Source organism: Salminus brasiliensis, chromosome 17, assembly GCF_030463535.1.
Source record: "Salminus brasiliensis chromosome 17, fSalBra1.hap2, whole genome shotgun sequence".
Lineage (NCBI taxonomy): Eukaryota > Metazoa > Chordata > Actinopteri > Characiformes > Bryconidae > Salminus > Salminus brasiliensis.
In genome coordinates this window covers 26,584,052-26,602,967 of record NC_132894.1, presented here as the reverse complement: position 1 = coordinate 26,602,967, position 18,916 = coordinate 26,584,052, and the positions used below count along the sequence as shown (strand labels likewise).

The following is an 18,916-nucleotide window of genomic DNA, read 5'->3' as shown; positions in this document are numbered from 1 at the left end:
AGTTTTATGGTGTGTGCAGAGAATTCAGGATAAATGTTGTAGGACTTTCCTGAAAAAATTACCTCCTTACTGTACACTTCATTTCATTGGTTCATTTTGCTCTTCAACGTCACCATTTCATCACTAAAACGGTGCTATTTCTTTGCACCTTACACCTGAAATGAATTTCCAGTGGTAACTTTTGAATCAGTTTAGGGAAATGCTCTAGGATGACTTCACTAAGAAAAAAGTGTCTTTTATAATGTGATTTTTATGTCATATTTATCATTATCTAATTTGTGCTGTATGATATAATCGTGTATTGTGATAATATATCGCTGTATGATGGTATATTTGCCTGTTATGATGTATGTGAAGGGCATTCTTTGTGAAAGTGAACTGCAGTGCAGTGAGTTTCTGCCAATCATTATTTTCAATAAAGCGGAGAACACTTGTTTCATCTGTAATCTTGCATCAACGTTTATGGAGTGATTCTGACTGCATTACACTTGCCATATAAAGTACGGGCCTGGGATTCAACAAGATTGTATAAAAAAGAAATGTGAATGCTTTGTTATGGAACTAAAACAAGATTTTGTGAATGTTTGTCTCGGTTTAACACATTTTTTGATACAGGAAAAAATAAGAAGTGGTTATTAAAGTGCCTTACATTGTTATTAAAGTGACTTTACAATATTTTATTTATTAGAGCTTTGTGAAAATTACATTTAAAACAATATCTGCAATTTAGTAATAGTGCAATAGTGACAATCTACCCACTAACAACACTTCTCAGAAGCTTTATATTGTTCTGATCAAGCTACAAGCTAACACACTACCCAAAAGTCACAATCTAACACGCTAACCACAAGCTTTATAGTGTCCTGACCCTGATCTACAAGCTACAAACGTTATCCACAATTTACAATATCATGCAGTACAACACACTGCTATACAATTTTGATAGAGTTGATGCTAACCAGAACCATGAATACTTAACAAAAAACAGATTCTCCCAAGAACAGGCCCAGGGGGACATCTCTACTGCACAACTTTGTGTTTCTTCTGCATCTGAGAGTGGGCCATTGGCTAATTATCAAGTCCTCCTTGAGCTAAACCAAGTGTTCATAGAACTGTAGGTGTAGGTGAGTGCTCTTGGGCTGGAGTTGGGAAACACTGCCATGAATGAATGGGAGGCACACATCTACACATCAGCTACCACATTTTTTCTAAAAACTAAATACTTGAGATTGTAGAAACTGACCTGAGCAGCAGCATGTTATAACTGTTTCTGGAATACATGACAATGTCAAAGATGAAGGTCGATGTAAAATACAGGTATAGGTAGGAATAGGTGTGCTAAAAGTGAGCCCAAAGATAGTTTCAACTAGGTATTTTTGCAATAGTGTATTATAAAACAACCTACACGAAATAAATCAAGTGCTAATTGTGCGAATAAATAAAAACGACAGAGTATTCCTATTATTCAGAGGAGCGCCTACGTCTCTCTGTGGGTAGAAATTCCCGATCTGGCAACACACTTTAAAGGGACTGTGGTTTGTTTTTACGGGACTACTTTGGTGTTCCTCCGAGTAGGGGAAAATAGTTCTCAAACGACTACAGTATCGAGGATTTAAACATTTTCTGACTGAAATTCTAGTTGCATTCTGAAATACACGATGTTTGAGTTTATATGAAGGTTTTATGGAGTAAAGGACGCGTTTGGATCTATTTTCCGAGACCGACTGGTCTGCAACCTTTCTTCTTCACAGACCTCCGCCATCTTAAATTTTAATATATTTTAGTGTAGTTAATTTGTCTATATGTTTCCTTTTTTATGCATTTTATTTGGATCAGAATGGAGAATGCCGAGCTGAAATTCTCTATGGTGGCCGATGACTAAGTGAGTATCCGACGATAACTCATCTAGCCTAAGTTAATGAAACTGTCTCGGCAAGTTAGCTAGCTAGCTAGATGGCTAACTAGCTAGCGCTAGCTAAGCTGCCTGTTTAGCTCGGTGGCTAGCTGTTCGTATGCAAAACTGCTTTTTATGGCTATAATGGGCTAATTTAGCAACTTTTCCAGTTTGTGTTAAGTTGATTATCAAGAGTACCCATTCTAATTTAACTGACATGCACAATATAACTGCTAAAGAAAGCTGACTGGGTTAGCAACTCGCTCCTCCAGCCGGCGTATTACTGTTGGTTTTGGGAATGGCGACTAATTTAAGCTACTCCAGCAATCCCAACAAGAAGCGTTAATCAGAGGGCTGTTAATTTGGGACACTAAATGAGAAGGTGTTCTCATGTGTAAATTACATAACGATATAGATGTTATTTAACGGTTCATCACTTTTATCAGATGGGTCCGGCAGTTTGCTCGATTATCCAACCGGTTAGCTAGCTAGGTTAACTGTAGTGCTAGCTTTATGGCTAGCAACGAAGAGCAATTCACACTAGTATTTGGTAAGTTCACATTTTATACTGAATTTGTAGAGACAGTCAGCTAACTATACTGTTACCACCAATTTAGCAAACCACTAAATATAATTGTAATACAAGTGTATTAGCTATATACACCGAGTCGCTGTTGACCCTGTTACCCTGCAGTGTAGCTAGTGCTAGTGCTAGTAGACACCTAGCAGGGTGGCCGGGTGAGTAGCTAGTTTTTGTTGTGTTTCGTAGCGGGTTAGCTTTTGTATTTTATGATGTTACTGTTGTCTCAGACACCTGGCTAATAGTCCGACCTAGTCCGGCAGCCAGAAAGGACATTGTGTGTGTGAATGTGCTTTTTCGTTTGTGAAGAATAGATTTAGCTAGCTATAATATTGACGCCGAGCTCTGGCTATTTGGCTGGCTAGGCTAGCTACGTCAGCTGAAAGAGAGCTGTTAACTTACAGTACAGTGAAATCCTTCCTGTTCGTTTTGTGACATTAACTTGCTAGTTAGCTCACTTACAAGTTTCCAGGTTAGCCCAGCCATTGCTCATTCCTTTGTATTTTCAGCATTTTTCGTGTACAATTCCAGCACATTACCATTAGCAGTGTTTTGCGTTTGAACCCAGGTTGTGTAACTTTAATATGCTGGCCATACATTGGGGTGAAACGTAGCTACATTACAGTGCACTATTGTCTCAGGTGTCACTCCTTGCAAATTGACTGACCTGCACTAATTCTGCTCTTGATTGTCTTCTCAGAACAGGGACTCAATGCAACTAACCCAGGTGGTTTGTGGGTATGAAGTGGTTGGGAGAATCCAAGAACATGGTAGTAAATGGCAGACGACATGGGAACAGGTTCAGTGAACAAACGGGGAGCCAAACTCGCACTCCGCATCTGCGTCCCAGCAAAAGCTCCCTCAGCAGCAGGAGATGCAGCCGCCGTGAGTGGATCTACTTGTTGTATGCTTGTTGTATTTGCTCATGTCTGATCTTTTTCACTTAATGGTTCACATTGATGCGGCTGAGTGACCTGTCAAGTCACCAGTGTAGATCATAAGCATCAAATGAAGTCCCTGTTTGAATGACACACGTAAAGCACTATGTAGGAATCAGACCTAAGTAGCAACAATAGATGATGGGTTGCGCCAAACAACTCACAGCTGTTTGTTATTAGAGTGAGACAAACACTGAAGTATGTTGCAAGCACAATGGGGGAAACAGTCCAAACACACACATTGATTCCAATATGACCATTCTTATTAAAATTGCATGGCCGTTATTTGGATATGTATTTTAACTAGAAACACGTGTAATAGTGCTTCAGGACAAGATCACATCTGTGCCCCTTCAACCTGGTAATGTGAACTTAATCTTGAAGTCTGAATTATTCATTTATTTATTTTTTGGTTTAGGCTTCAATGCTGCGCCATTGGAGGTGGAGCGACGTCATGTCCCATCCTCAGGAATGACCGCCAAGGAGCTGTGTGAGAACGATGACCTTACCACAGGTCTCATTCTTGATCCTTACCTTGGGTTTCAGACCCATAAGATGAATACCAGGTAACTTTATGTTCAGTATTTGAGCACTGAATAACTTATTAATTTCAGTTTCATTTAAATAGTCAGTTTATTATGTAATATAATGTCATGTGATGCTTACTGCTTTCATTGCCTGTTTTACTCTGCATAGGTTTCGGCCAATTAAAGGAAGACAAGAGGAACTAAAGGAAATCATAGAGAGTTTTAAAAAACACAATAACCTGGAGCAAGCTTTTACCGCCTTAACATCTGGAGACTTCTCCAGAAATCATTTTCTCCCCAAAACCAAGGCCCAGGAGAAACTTTTCAAACAGCATGTATGACACTTATATTTAACCACTCCAAGTTGTCTGTATCTGTATGTACATGTATATCACATGCAGAAAATACATGTTAAACTTTTTGTATTTCTTTTCTTAGGTCTTTGTTTATTTGCGCATGTTTCACAGTGAGAGCGGGTTTGAAATATTGCCCTGTAACCGATATTCATCTGAGCAAAATGGAGCCAAAATAGTGGCAACAAAAGAATGGTAAGAATTGAGATCTGTGATTTTAAATACTTTCCTAGACCTATATAAGTCTTCTTGTCTCATCTTCTACACCTCTGAAGTGTAATTTGTAGTTATTTTTTTTCTTCCATTTGTCTGTTTCTGCTGATACAGGAAGCGCAATGATAAGATTGAATACTTGGTTGGTTGTATTGCTGAGCTATCAGCAAGTGAGGAGAACATGTTATTGCGGCATGGGGAAAACGACTTCAGTGTCATGTACTCCACTCGCAAAAACTGTGCCCAACTATGGCTTGGACCTGCTGCATTTATTAACCACGGTATGGTTAACTTGTACACAAGCCCACCCTTCCTCCATGTGCACTGTTTGTGTGTCTTGTTTTTGCGTAGGTTGAAAAGGTTAATTTCATTTTTTTTCTTTTTTAATTTCAGATTGTCGGCCAAATTGTAAGGTAATTATGTCATCATTATTTTACACGTGCGTCTGTGCAAAGTGAATGTTTAGAAAACAAAAGTGATTTTTCTCTTCTTCTCAGTTTGTGTCTACAGGTCGAGACACTGCTTGCGTCAAAGCTCTCAGAGATATTGAACCAGGAGAAGAAATATCATGTTATTATGGTGATGGCTTCTTTGGAGAAAACAATGAATTTTGCGAATGCTACACATGTGAAAGGTATTTTATCTCTTGATGTTTGTTTTAGATTTTGAAGTGTGTGGTATACTTAAATGTTGAAGTATACTGAATTTACTGTTCCCATCTGTTTCCAGGCGTGGCACTGGTGCTTTCAAATCAAAAAAGGGTCTCCCTGTGGTGGTCCCAGTAATTAATAGTAAATATGGCTTGAGGGAGACTGACAAGCGGCTGAACAGGTTAAAGAAGCTGGGAGAAGGGAGTCGGAACTCCGACAGCCACTCCGTTGGGTCTCACACAGATGCAGACACTCAGGATTCACCAAAAATACATTCATGTAAGACCAGTTGACAAAGTATGACAAAGAAAGTTGACTTTTTATTCAGTGTCCACAGTATCTATATTTTGAGATTTTCATTGATTATTCATTGTACTTCATTAAAACTGCAAGTAAATCAACAGAAGGCACCTGCTGTAATAAATAGCACAGTGTGTAGCAAAATATATTTCATAATACCAATAACAATCTCGTACCCAAGCATAACTGCATGATGAGTTAGCAGGGAATGTGTGCTTATAGTTCCACATTGTGTTAGCTGTCCTGCGTATCTGTATTTCGACAGGGCTGGGCATGGTGCCTGCTTCAAATGATCAGATGAACAGCCTTTTCACAGTGGGCGTTGTTCAGTATTTCCTTATCAAAGCTAATCTGTGTTCAAATATTTTTTGTGAAATTTGTCAATTCTGTTTTGTTTTTGAAAAGAAAACTCAGAGGTTCTCTAAAGATGTTTTTTTTTCCTCCCCTATTTAGCATCTAGGAAAAGGACATCTGCTAGCACAAGGCTGAACAAAACCAGGACTCAAGAAAGACAGTCTTTCTCAAGAGCTTACACATCTACCTCACCTTCCAAACAAAACCAGACTAATAACAGGGTACCAAAGAGACTGAAATCAAAACCCTCAAAGCCTTTGCTCACGAACATAAAGTTACGGAGCCAAAGCAGAGGGCCAGAGACAAACGCCTCTACTAAAGTAGTTACAGGCCCTAAGGAGCCCAAGGTCTGCAGAAATGTCCCTGTTAAAAAGGAGAAGGACTCATTTGGAACTTTTCAATCACTGCGTTCTAGGGACAGCTTAACACGGCACGTTGCGAAGGAAAACAATCAGCATTCTTTAAAATCTTCTGCGGCATTAGCGCCTGGTCAGACTTGCACTTATAGAACTCGAAGGTCAATCAGGACTTTGCTTAGGCAACAGGAGGTTGGTAGTGTGAAGACTGAACCCAGCACTTTTGAAGACCAGGGCCTTGTGCCTGGTGGTGTCGTCATTAAAGCAGAGCCAGCTGACATGGAAGAATACCTTTCACATGGGTTGGCATTAAATGAGCCTGAACCAGACGACAGATACATCAGGAGAGTTTCTCACTCACGCAGTCGCCGGTTCACTCAGCTCCAGCCAGTCAGCGTGATAAAGAGTGAGGACTCATGCAGTGAGCCGTTCATTCCAGCCTTTCTGCCAGAAACACAAACAGCTAGTGTCAGAGACTGTGCTAAAATGTTGCCAGGTTTTCCAGAGATGCCTGGCTATTATAATGCTGTGACGAACGGTGTCAAGCTCAAGAAGGACAAGAGTAAGGCCAGCAGTCGGGGATCGGGGAAGGGAAAGAAGAAGCGGAGAGTCACGCGCTACGATGCCCTAATTCTGGAGAACAGCACAGGTATACCCAAGCTGACGTTGCGTCGACGTAGGGACAGTAGCAGTAGTAAGTCTAATGAGCCCAGTGAGGCTCAGATGAACTCTACTAAAATCAGCATTAAACTCGGCAAAGACCACAACGTGGACATGGGGAGCTCTTATGTAGCTAGGTTGAACAACGGCTTCAGTCCCGTGGCCCACGCAAGCACCACCAAGCTGAAGATACAACTGAAGCGCGAGGACAGCAGTGAACATCGGATGGTGCCGGCATGTCTTGATGAGACCAACTTTAACAGGATGAGTTCCTTGGAACTTGTGAAGAGTGAAGGAGAGAATAGCAATCATACGAGCAACCACACTGACGAGCATCCTTCATCCGATGAGGAGGATGAGGAGGATGAGGACGATTTCATCCCACTTCCACCAGCCAAACGTCTTCGACTCATTGTTGGGAAAGATTCAATAGACATTGATATCTCCTCCAGGAGGAGGGAGGATCAGTCATTAAGGCTCAACGCATAAGCTCTGAGGGTTGTCTTCAGACCCAGCTGTACATAATGTTTCTTAATAAATCTGTGTCGAGTATAACAGGAAGTCACTGAAAAGAAAACATGAAAAACTGTGTAATTAGTTCATGGAAAGAAATCTGTATATTGTTATAATAAGGCACTTCAGATGTGATTTTTGAAATGGACATGACTATTGTAAAAACTTTGTACAATGTAATTACTGATTTACAGAAGTAAGATATGTTTGTGACGTCAGTCTGACGCTCAGACGGTTGTATGTTATTTTTAACAGTGTGCTTTCCTAGAACAATTTGGGGAAACAAATCAATGATAGGTCTTGTAGCACCATGAACATGTTTATTTTAATTTGCAGAGCACAAAACTGCAATTGATCCATGACTAAGGATCCCCCCCCCTTTCACAACCCATGCCATTATTCAAGCGTAATAGGCCTAATTACTAGTAATAAGCCTTTATTACGTATGCAGTTGTTTTTAAGTTTGCAGGTCATGACAGCCCTTTGAAGGTGCCCTTTAATTCCTTGTTATGTGACTGGCTATTTGTCAGGAGTGTAGATGTAGCGTGGTGGAAAGGATTGATATTTTCTTTGCTCCTAGACTTCTGTGAGCCTTCTTATTGTTGGAGAACATTCCATATATTGCAAAGATGGATGCTGTATTCATTAAAAAATAATGTAATTGTGTTTATATACATTTCACATTTTTTGCTCTTTTAAATGCTTTGTTGGAAGTTGTGATTTCTGGAGCTTTTTAATTTATAGAACAGTTTTTGCCAAGAAAGAACATTTGACCTGGCTAGAATACCATGGTTGTTTTTTTTCCCCATCACATCACTACCTGTGTACAAAAACTGAGCATGTTAATATTCATGTGTATTCCTGTTTTGCCATTATTATTACCATGTGCAAATGGAAACAGCCTTTTTCAAGAGTATGATAGTGATCAGCCCAAATGACTGTGTTTATTCCGTTACTCATCTCTGCAACTGAGGACTCAAGTTAAGCTGTTTTTTTATTTGTACTGGTCTCAGACTCATTTAAAACACCACAGAAGAGGCATAAGTTGTTTTAGAGTTGTGCCAGCTCATTCTTAAGCCAAGGATCCTTTTAATGGAGAACTCACTTATTTTATTATTACTTTTTAATTGATCATGGCAGCATTTTAACACCAATGTTTGTCACGTTTTTAATCGCAGCATGTAACATCTGCCAGCAAGAGCTTGCCTCAGTGAAAACAGTTCATTTGGAAGTGAAAGCTGTTGTCACTGCTCAGATAGCACAAGGTGCCTTATAATGGGGCCCCACAATATCAGCCTTGGCCACACTGGCCACACACACACACACACAAACTGTTTTTTTTGTGGGTTTATTTGCTCATTGTCACTCTAGATGTTCTGTTTCTATGTATGTTCTGTTTTCTGATGGCAAGAGAAAAGCTGGTAATCAATGCTGAACATATCAAGTGATTCTTAGAGATGAATGTTAAGTGTTCATATCACCAGCAGCTGTGAACTGGACTAGGTGTCATCTTCCTTGCAAAGGATTTCCGTTGGCCAGTTCACCCTGGTGCACCATTTGTGATCTTTGCAAAGTTACCTGTTAAAATCCTCAATCTAAAAAGTGTGAATAGTTGTTTATAAGGGTATGGGGTACAGTTTAAATAGAATTTTAATAAAAGAAAAAGGGGGCAAAGGTTATGTTGCCCGTTGTTTAAAACATGTCCTGTTCCTATTTAACAGTTTTGAATACTTGAAATGAAGATAAAGTTCTTTTGTCAAAATACAATCTTGTGGTGCAAGTTTGTTTGTTTGCAAGAAGTATGCTTCCTGACCTGTCAAAATACCTGTACACCTACTCATTTATGTAATTATCTAATCAGCCAATCATGTGGCAGCAGTGCAGTGCATGAGATCATGCAGGCACAGATAATGTTCAAACATCAAAATGGGTTTTCTCAGAAGGATGCGATGAAGGGAAAAAAAACTCTGCTGTTGTTGAGAGACCTAAAGAACAGTCAGGCTGGTTAGAGCTGAGAAGCCTTAAGGGGAATGAGCTACAACAGATGAAGACAACGTTGCGTTCCACTTTTGTCAGAACATCTGAAAGCTGAGGCTGCAGTGAAGACCAGAGCTGGTCAGTACTGGAAGAGCAGCCTGGTCTGATCAATCTGATTTCTATTTGTAAGGCACACAGATTGTATGGTCTTGGCATGGATGAAATCTATAGACTTTAGCTCCTGTGTGTCAACAGTTCAGGCTGGTAGAGGTGGTATAATGCTGTGGGGAATGTTGTCTTCTTGGCGCACTTTGATGCTGATGTTCCCTTTGACCGACTGCTTGTGTATCTTTTATGTACCACCATGCATGGGCATGTCTAGCACGTGACCCCAGTAATGTCCTTATTTTATCTCTGGACATTCTGGGACTGTCAAAGTGTGCTTAAAGGGACCCAGACTGTTAAGCCATGCAAACCTCAACAGGGTATTCGTGTCCAGTATTATTAAAATAAAATAAAAATTAGTGGTTGGTGTGGCGCAACAGATAACACCACTACCTGCCACTGAGTTACAACACAATGTGGGAGACCAGGGTTCGATTCCCGGTCTGGGTGACTGTGCTGCGCTACACCAATAAGAGTCCCTGGGCAAGACTCCTAACACTACATTGGCCCTCCTCTGTAATACCAGTTACCTTGTAAGTCGCTCTGGATAAGAGCGTCTGCTAAATGCCATAAAATGTAAATGTAAAATATCATTGCCTAATTTTCTGAAAGACTGAGATCAGTGCAATATGACATCTCATGGCATCTGCGACAATGGTGACCTATTAAGGGTTTGTCATGTTTTTTATAATTAAGAAATATTTTCCATTTGGCTTATTCATGTATCATATTTTAATGGCATTTAATAGTATCACATTGAAGTCTTTAACAGTCAGAGTTCCATGTATGGCACATGGCAGCTCCCTGAGAAAACATGATGAGAACAGGAGGTCCACATGGTGGAGCTGTTTTGCTCTAGCTCTTGATCACAATGTCTTTGAATGGAGTACATTCAGTAGTACAGGTGGAATTACAGCAAGTTAGTGTTGTCTTGTCTGTGTGGCAGTTTAACAGGAATTTCATCAGATAGAGTTCATTAAGGTTGGCTAGCCTAATATCATAGAACCAATTGTGAGTGTGGTGCGCCTATTTTGGCACAGCAGTGTTCACTGGCATTATGAACCACATGTTTCTGAGCATGGAAAATGAACTGAATTTTGAATCTGAATCTCAGGTTTAGACTGTATAGGTGTACATGTTTAGTGTTTAGATGGAAAGAGACCACAGGACTAGTGCTAGGGATATTATTTGTGTAGTGGTTGTTGCAAAGCATGTCAGGTTGTGCATCTGAGGTTTTGAATAGTTTGACAATCAAAGCATTCAGGGAACTAGCCTGGCTAGACATTAAATTACAATAAACAAATGAAGCCATTTTAATAACATTTATTATGCACAAAATATAGCAACCAGTACTTTTATTGCAAACAAATATTTTTTTTTTATGAAAAAATATTTATCCATCACTGTGATGTCAGGCTCCAAGCATGTTCAGCTGTCAACAATGTTGCATTAGCATTGAATGATAGAATTGAATGAGTCCCAGCTACTGGTACAGAATTAGATATGACTAAAAGGGGGAATTGAAAATTGGAGGGAAACGTTTTTCAATTTGTTCAACCCTTTCAGATTAATAATTGGTAGAACCACCTCTATGTCTGTTTGGGGGATTTTTACCCATTCTTCCTAGCAGATTTACTCCAGCTCATTCAGATATCTTGACTGACATTTGTCAACCACAAATTTTAAATAGTGCCACACAATCTGGATTGGTTTGAGATCTGAACTACTTGGATCTAAGAACACTTCCATATTATTTGGGAGGCAGGAGGAAACCAAGGTCCCCAGAGGAACACTAAACTCCAAACTCCTCACAGACTGTGACTGACTAGAGCAGGGATTGAATGCACGACTGCAGGCCCCAGGAGCTGTGTGACACACACTACCTGTGGTGTGTGCATGTCCATAATTTGAATAATTGTGATCTTTATTTTCACAGCTTTCCTTCACATTCACAGTCTGACCAAAGGGACTTGGATTGAATAGAACTGGATTATGCAGGCATTTTAAAAAATGTGAATTTGTGGAATTCTCCTTAAATTAGCAATAGCCGCCTAGTAACATTTATGTGCTTTAAATATATATCTACACATGAATTAGAATAGTATACCTATTCTGCTTTCATTCAGTAATAAAGGGGAGATATATATTGCAGGGATTTGTCGTTGGTGATGGCTCTTTCACTCTCAAAGGCTCTAGCATGCTTTATAAACAGTGTGACACATAATCCTATGCAGCTCTTTCTTTTCAAACTCAGTCTGAACACACACAGCTCCCTGAATATGATTCTCACTTTCTGCTGGTGATGCAGCCGGGGGGCACATATGTCCTCTCTAGATTCTCGCCTGAGGTGTTCAGTCTTTTCAGTCTTCCTGCCTACAAAAGGAGGTCAAGAATACAATTTTGCTCCCCTGCTGAGCAGTATTTCATACTATGAACAGAAACCAATATCCTCAATTTCAGGTTGGTATTAGCTTCAGCTATTTGCACAGGTTGCACACTGGTAATGAAACATGTTGGGGAGATGTTTTTCATCCAGGTTTGCAACTACAAACTTTAGTTTCAGAGTGATGCTTATTATACCCCTGCTAAAAAATCCAGTTGAAGACTAGCTTTTGCTGCTAGCTGGTTTCACATGGTCTAGGCTGGTCTTTGATGGTGGTTAAAAAGTTGATCATCCAAAGAAAACATACACCATGCTGGTAAGTTTGCCAGTTAACCAGCGCTTCACCAGCATAGAGTATGCTGTACGCAAAGCTGGTCAATCAGCTAAATCAGTCTAACCAGCTTGAGCTGGCCTAGGAACCATTTACAGTACTATGTGCAACCTTTTTTGGCTTATAGTGTAATTTAGGCTGAATCAATAAACAGTACGTCTTATTGGGACAATTGTAATTCAATCACATTAGAACCTCAACTTCGCCCGATAAACATTCACATCACATCTTACATAATTGAAAGTTCTCAGAACGTTTCTCAATGTGTTGCTATTGAATCTTTGCCTTAGGCAGGTTCTTTTAGTTTTAAACAGGTTTTTAACACAAATACCTTAATGAGCCATTCATTAAAATGTCCTTAGGCAAGTATTTCGAATAGTATTTCTATTTAGGTAGATTGTGTATTGTGAAGTTCCCCAGCACATACATACACCTATATGTGAATATACTTTTACAGCTCTGTTGAGCAGCAAACACATCTATAATTGTTTTATCAAAAGCATTGATGGCACTGGTAAAAAGTAACCACACTTTCTGTTATGCAATTTCTACACCATATGGTGAGACAATCTGATGCACTGCATTCCCTGTTGTTTTACTGTATTGGCAGTGGTTCGGTTCAGAAAACAGCTATTCCAGTCCTCGACCCACTAGCCTTTGTTATTGTCAAGCTTTCATCTCGGCCAAACCGTCCACTGCGTGGTCCCATGATGCCGTTGCTTGAGCGAGAACGGACACATTTGTTTGTTTTGTTTTTCCCTTGTAGTGACTGCAAATGGTGGTAGTTCCAGCCTCCCGCTGACTGTGGCAGACCCCTTTCATCCCACCTGCCCACCACTGCACCACAGGAGTCTGTTGCCATGGAGATGTTCCCAGTTTCTTATCACTCAGATGCTCTGCGTTACAAAATTGCCCACTATAAATAGAAGATTCACACAAGATGCAGGAAGAGATGGTAAACTCTTGTAGATTGCCTTAAAGTAAATGCATGTTTCTTTCATGCTTTGTATCTGTATGATTTGGGGATCTTATGTTCATATACGCTGTCATATCGCCCACTCATTCAGCATGTCTATAATGACCTGGTAAAAAGACCTCTTTCTTTTTTTATCATTTGTAATCTTTTCCCCATCTTCAGTGTGCTGCTGTTTAACAGAGCATTTGAGTGACATTCTCTTTCATTCTGACACACGTCAATGACATTTTCAACTCAGGATGCGACATAAAGTGGAGGCAGAATGGCTGGTAATCAGCCCTGTGGCTATGGAAAGCTCCCATTTAGGAGTAAGTGTCACACAGCTGCTGGTCACAGGTGGTGTTCCCATTCTCTGTTTGCAATGAAGAACTAGTCACGCCAGGTATCTCCCTTTTCCACCCCAGTGTAAAAACAGACTGAGGAAGGAAAGGCATAAGCACTCCTTCTACTCATTCAGTATGTATTATTTTTAACAGTATTAATGCATATGTTAATTTATATAATGTCAGAGGCTGGGACCATGAGAGTGGGATCATGAGGGTAGGACCATGAGGGTGCGACCATAAGGGTGGGGACCATAAGGGTGGGACCATAAGGAAGGACCATGAGGGTGAAATGAGAGGGTAGGACCGTGATGGTGGGATGTGAGGTTTGGACCGGGAGGGTTGGACCATGAGGGTGGAACCAGGTAGGGTGGGAGGGTGGTTCAGAGAAGGGGGGAAGGAAATCTTACTCAGAGCCGTGAGGGTGGGAAGTATGGACCGTGAGGGTGGAATGGAAAGGTTGGACCATAAGGGGGTAGGATGGGAGGTTTTGCCTCAGAGGGTTGGCCTGTACAGGTTAGACTAGAAGGGTTGGATCATGAGGATGTGATAGGAGGGTTGGACAATAAGGGTGGGATGAGAGGGTTGGACCGTGAGACTGGGGTGTGAGAGTCGGACTGGTATTTGTTCTTCTTGGAAGAGCCAATCATTTATTTAGATAATTGGTTTTTTTTTCGATTTTTTTTTTCGATTTGAAAGTAGGTCTGGAAGAACTTACAATTCCTTTTGGGAGTGTGCTGAAAGAAATGGCACATAGAGAACAACAGAAAAGGAAAACAAACACAAACTTTTTTCCAGAACAGCATGTGTACAGCAAGTGCTGTACATGCTTCTGGCTAAACAAGTTCCAGAAGCACATATTTCCTGTTTAATCTTCTGAGTGTGTTGTTAAACTGAATGTTTCCAGTGTTTCCAGGGTGTATGTGCTGAGAAATCTCTCTTTTACTCTCCAAGCATTGCCTTTCTGTTTGCTCTGCTTCTCTAAAGCTCACTTCTATCTTCTGATATGTGTGTGTCATCGTACATGTTCACATTTCCATCATGATTAGTGAGATTCATGAGATTAATTTATCAGACCAGTGATGTAAGATCCTCCCCTGGGATATGCCGCTCTGTTAACACTTAACCACTATGGAGCTTATGGATTTTCACTAATTGTATCAGGTAAGGTGACGAGATGTGTTCTCGCTGTTTGTCAAACTAGGTCACAAGCTTTAAGAACATTATAAAATGTACTTATTGGTTTAAGAAGGATGTAAGGTTTTTTGAGCAAGATGCTTCTTGTTGAGTAAACCTTTCTTTCTTTATTTAACCTTCACCATAAAAGGGAGCCCTGTTTCACAGCATATAATATCTGCCATCTCTCTGCTTGATTGCTCTGCGAGCATTGAGGGGTGGAGAAAATCCACCCCTCTACGATGTTATTACTGGAAACTGCAACATACCTAATTGCACAGCAGTTAGTACCTTAAACACTATTATTATTTATGAGTACAATTAATCAAGACCATAGTAGACATTGCTTGTTATTTTGGAGCCTATGGGAAATGCTGAAGTAAAAAGAGTAAAGCTGCACAGTATACGGTTTATATGGTTTTATATATGGTTTTAGCATTGTCATTGCAATGTGGGCATGCACAATAGTCACACCGCAGGACGTGCAAGGCAAAATTATTTGCATTTTACAAATATTTTGCTGCTTGATGCAAAACGAACATTCACCCTATTTCTTCTTTATATGACATATCTACCAGAGATGGATAATGTCTGCCCAATATTTTACTCCAGTCTTGGATACACAAATGGCCGTATTCATATTATGACATGTTGGATCACTGACTTCTGCTGAAAACCTGATGATTTCTTGTATTTTTTCATACTGAAATATATGTTGTAGGACAAAAACTATTACAATGTTAGTTTTTCCTAATATTGTTTAAAAAGGATAAAGGATAAAGGTGCACGTATTCGTCACTGTACAGTGTGGACTGTACAGCGAAATGTGTCCTCCGCATTTAACCCATCTGGTAGTGAACACACACTCACACACACACACGTGTTAGGGGCAGTGAGTACACACACACACCCAGAGCGGTGGGCAGCCAACTCCAGCGCCCGGGGAGCAGAGAGGGTAAAGGGCCTTGAGTGTTGGGTGGATCCAGGAAAAGAACTTTCCTTCATGCAAGTCTTCAGGTAGATTAGTAATGTGAGGCCTGGAATTTTGAGGGTGGAAAAGGAAAAGCAATCCATTTGTCAGATCCAGAGTATGAGTAAGCCTAGCCATGGATCCTCAATGAAACTCTTAGAAACTGGGCTAGGAAAGGGTTTCAGTTCATCAAGGCTGTGTTCTATAGTTCAAACTCTTTAAATTCTGGTTGATCACCAGGACCAGCGTTGGGCACCCTGGTCTATGTGCTTATTCACAGTATTGATAGCATCCTTGCGGTATTCACAGTATTACTAGCATCGTTTGTTAGTATATGTGTTATCATGGCTTTCAGCTCTTTCTGACTTGTAAATCTCTCTAGCACTGCCCCAAAATGTCATAATAATTGTTTTAAGGTGTATGCCATAGATCCCTTACTCCTGTTCTACACTCAAATAGTGTTCCACATAGGACTAAAAATAGGTCTTATAATAATAATGGAAATCTTGTGGTGCTATATGAGATTGATTTACGAAAGAAGCATATAAAATCAAATCATGTTTATTATCACGTCACATTACACAGGTGTAAAGGTGAGTGGAAAAACTTGGGTGCATAGTTCCTTAAGTAGTACAAAAAAGAATACAAATTTACAAATAGAAACTGAATATTTACACATTAGAGAAGTCCTCCACCAAGGAGAGCTCAAACATGCTGAACTATCCAAATTCCTCTCATCTGAATGATCACTGTTATAATGCATTATCTTCAGAAGGTTGTAACTGACTTGTCTATTAACTTAATTATCATTACCTTTATAGAATTAAATCACACTGGAATTAAATGAAAACTTGCATCTCATCACATGCACACAACTATTACACAAATCATATACAGCACTGCATTTATTTCAAAAAGCACAAGCTTTTCCCCCTTAAAGGAGTTCTTGAATAAAAGAAGGGAGGACCAGGATGAGAATCTGGATAGCTGCCTATATATTTGAGTCTATTTAGACCTACACCCAAGAACAGTAAAGCATCTGACGCTTCCTTACATTCACACTGTTGCTCAAATGTTCTAATATTAGGTTTTCTTTCACACACACAGACGTCTGATATAACACAATACACACAAAAACAGAGTAAAAGCATGACACCAGTGATTCAATCACAGTCACAGCAGCAGTGTATGTATTTTAAGCTCAAAACTAATCCAACACCAGGTTATCTGTCAAACCTAGGCTGTTAGACACACAAAGGATTTTACACTTAGATGTTAAAGCTTTTTGGAAAGGAAATCAGCAAAATCTCCTGCGTTGACTTGATAAAACACAGTGGACCAACACAAGCAGATGACATGACACCCCAAACCATCACAGACTGCGGAAACTTGGCACTGGACCTACGGACACTTTGGATTCTGTGCCCCTCCGCTCTTCCTCCAAAGGCAATTTTTTTTTTCTGAAAAGAGAACTTTGGACTACTGAGCAACAGTCCAGTTCTTTTTCTCATCAGCCCAGTTTAGACGCTTCTATTGTTGTCTGTGTTTCAGCAGTGGCTTGATATTAAGAAAGCAGCAGCCCCTTTCCTGGTGCCGTCTGTGCATGGTATGGCTTTTGATGCAGTTCTTGAATTTACTTTTCTAACAATCCTCTCAGGGTTGTGGTCATCCCTGTTGCTTGTGTACCTTTTCCTACCACATTTTCCCCTCCCAGACAATTTTCCATTATTATGCTTTGATACAGCTCTCAGCACAGCACCTTTCGGAGGGTATCAGTGATTGTCTTCTGGACACCTGTCCAGTTAGTAGTCTTCCCTATGATTGTGGTTGCATGTGCTAAACTAGACAGCGAGACACACAGTTTATACCGTTTGAATAGAAATGTACTCTAATAAAATATTCAAATAATTTGAGATACTGGATTTAATTTTTTTTTATGAGTGAAGATAAGCAAAAGGCTTGAAATATATAACTTTTATGTGTAATGAATAAAATACATGACACATATGCCAAATGTGTAAGGGGTAGCTCTAGGGCAAGGCCTCCTGCCACCAGGGGGAGGCCCCGAGTCACCCCAGCCAGTGATTGAGCCCAATTCACTGGCTGGGGTGACTCGGGGCCTCCCCCTCGTGGCAGGAGGAGGCCTTGCCCTAGAGCTACCCCTTACAAAATGACAATATATGACAAAATATATGCCAAATGTAACGACCAAAAGCAAACACAACACTCTGTTTAAAGCAAAGTCTGGATGTGTTACAAGATAGTTATTGGGGAGGACAGTGGGCAGATGAAGTAGTGGTGCTTCTCCAGTAGTAGATTGTAATATCTGCTCGCTTTAACCTTTGTAACGCTGTCATTTTAATAATTTAACATTAAACAGTGAACTAACGGTAAACTAACCCATTGGCCATCACAATTAAACACTGTTCTTCACTGTGTCATGACGTGTAACTTTTGACCTATAGTCTCTCTCTTACTTATTATTCATCAAGCTATTTAACATATCGAAATGTTATGTTTCAGGGCGTCACAAGGACAATGGATCCTGCATTGATGAGTGAAGCAGCTATTCTGTTAGTGCCAAGCCATTTGCTAACACTTCGCTTGCCCAAACACAGTGTCACTTTTACTGATCAATGGCTTGCTTTGAGCTCCACAATTAACCACCCAAATGCCCAAGAGAAAGACAGAAATACAGTTCACAAGGCCATCAGAAATGCTGTTAGTGTTTGCACCTGCCACGCGACAAACGCTCAGTACTGATGTATTTGGAAGCAAAATACGCTCTAATGTGACAGTCTTTTGTTAGCCCTCATTATTTTTCTATTGATAGTCACTTCCTATGAGCTTATTAAAATGTATTGAAGAACCACAAAGAGGGCATTAGGGCTCCCTGAGTCAAAGGGCCTTTAATTTTCTTTGAAGTCATCTTTAGTTATTTATATTTAATAAACGAACAAACAATTTAAATTCATTTATGCTTCTTGGCAGATGAGTTTAAAATGCTAGATGGGTAGCTGTATTTGTTTAAATCTGAATTTTAAAGTGGTCTATAAAGACACCAAGGGAATATAAATATACATAAAGACATGTAGACACTTAGGCCATCCTCTTGAACCATAAGCAGCCTGTCTTACTCCAAAGATATGGCTGAGAGTATAGTAGAGGGAGTTGGTTTGTTTTCAGGGCGGGAGCAAAACCTCTAATCGTTACGGTAGATTTAAATAATACGCGCGAAATATTCTACTTCATTTATTACGGTAAACGTTCTGCTCGT

The 18,916-nt window shown here is 40.1% G+C and overlaps 1 protein-coding gene across 3 annotated transcripts; it reads left to right on the top strand.

The window, feature by feature from the left end:
- The first annotated feature begins 1,555 nt into the window (after positions 1 to 1,555).
- On the top strand, positions 1,556 to 9,099 carry LOC140538272 (histone-lysine N-methyltransferase KMT5B-like). 3 transcript variants are annotated; one of them, XM_072660746.1, is made up of 11 exons: positions 1,556 to 1,882; positions 3,175 to 3,359; positions 3,831 to 3,978; positions 4,109 to 4,274; positions 4,378 to 4,487; positions 4,620 to 4,786; positions 4,899 to 4,918; positions 5,003 to 5,139; positions 5,235 to 5,434; positions 5,721 to 5,770; positions 5,909 to 6,046. In XM_072660746.1, the coding sequence occupies exons 2-11, from the start codon at positions 3,215 to 3,217 to the stop codon at positions 5,942 to 5,944; spliced, it is 1,179 nt and encodes a 392-aa protein (XP_072516847.1). In that variant the 5' UTR covers positions 1,556 to 1,882; positions 3,175 to 3,214; the 3' UTR covers positions 5,945 to 6,046. The 3 variants fall into 3 exon arrangements, with proteins under 3 accessions (XP_072516847.1, XP_072516845.1, XP_072516846.1); XM_072660744.1 differs by lacking the exon at positions 5,721 to 5,770 and having other exon boundaries at positions 5,909 to 9,099; XM_072660745.1 differs by lacking the exons at positions 1,556 to 1,882; positions 5,721 to 5,770 and adding an exon at positions 2,254 to 2,444 and having other exon boundaries at positions 5,909 to 9,099.
- The last annotated feature ends 9,817 nt before the right edge of the window (positions 9,100 to 18,916 follow it).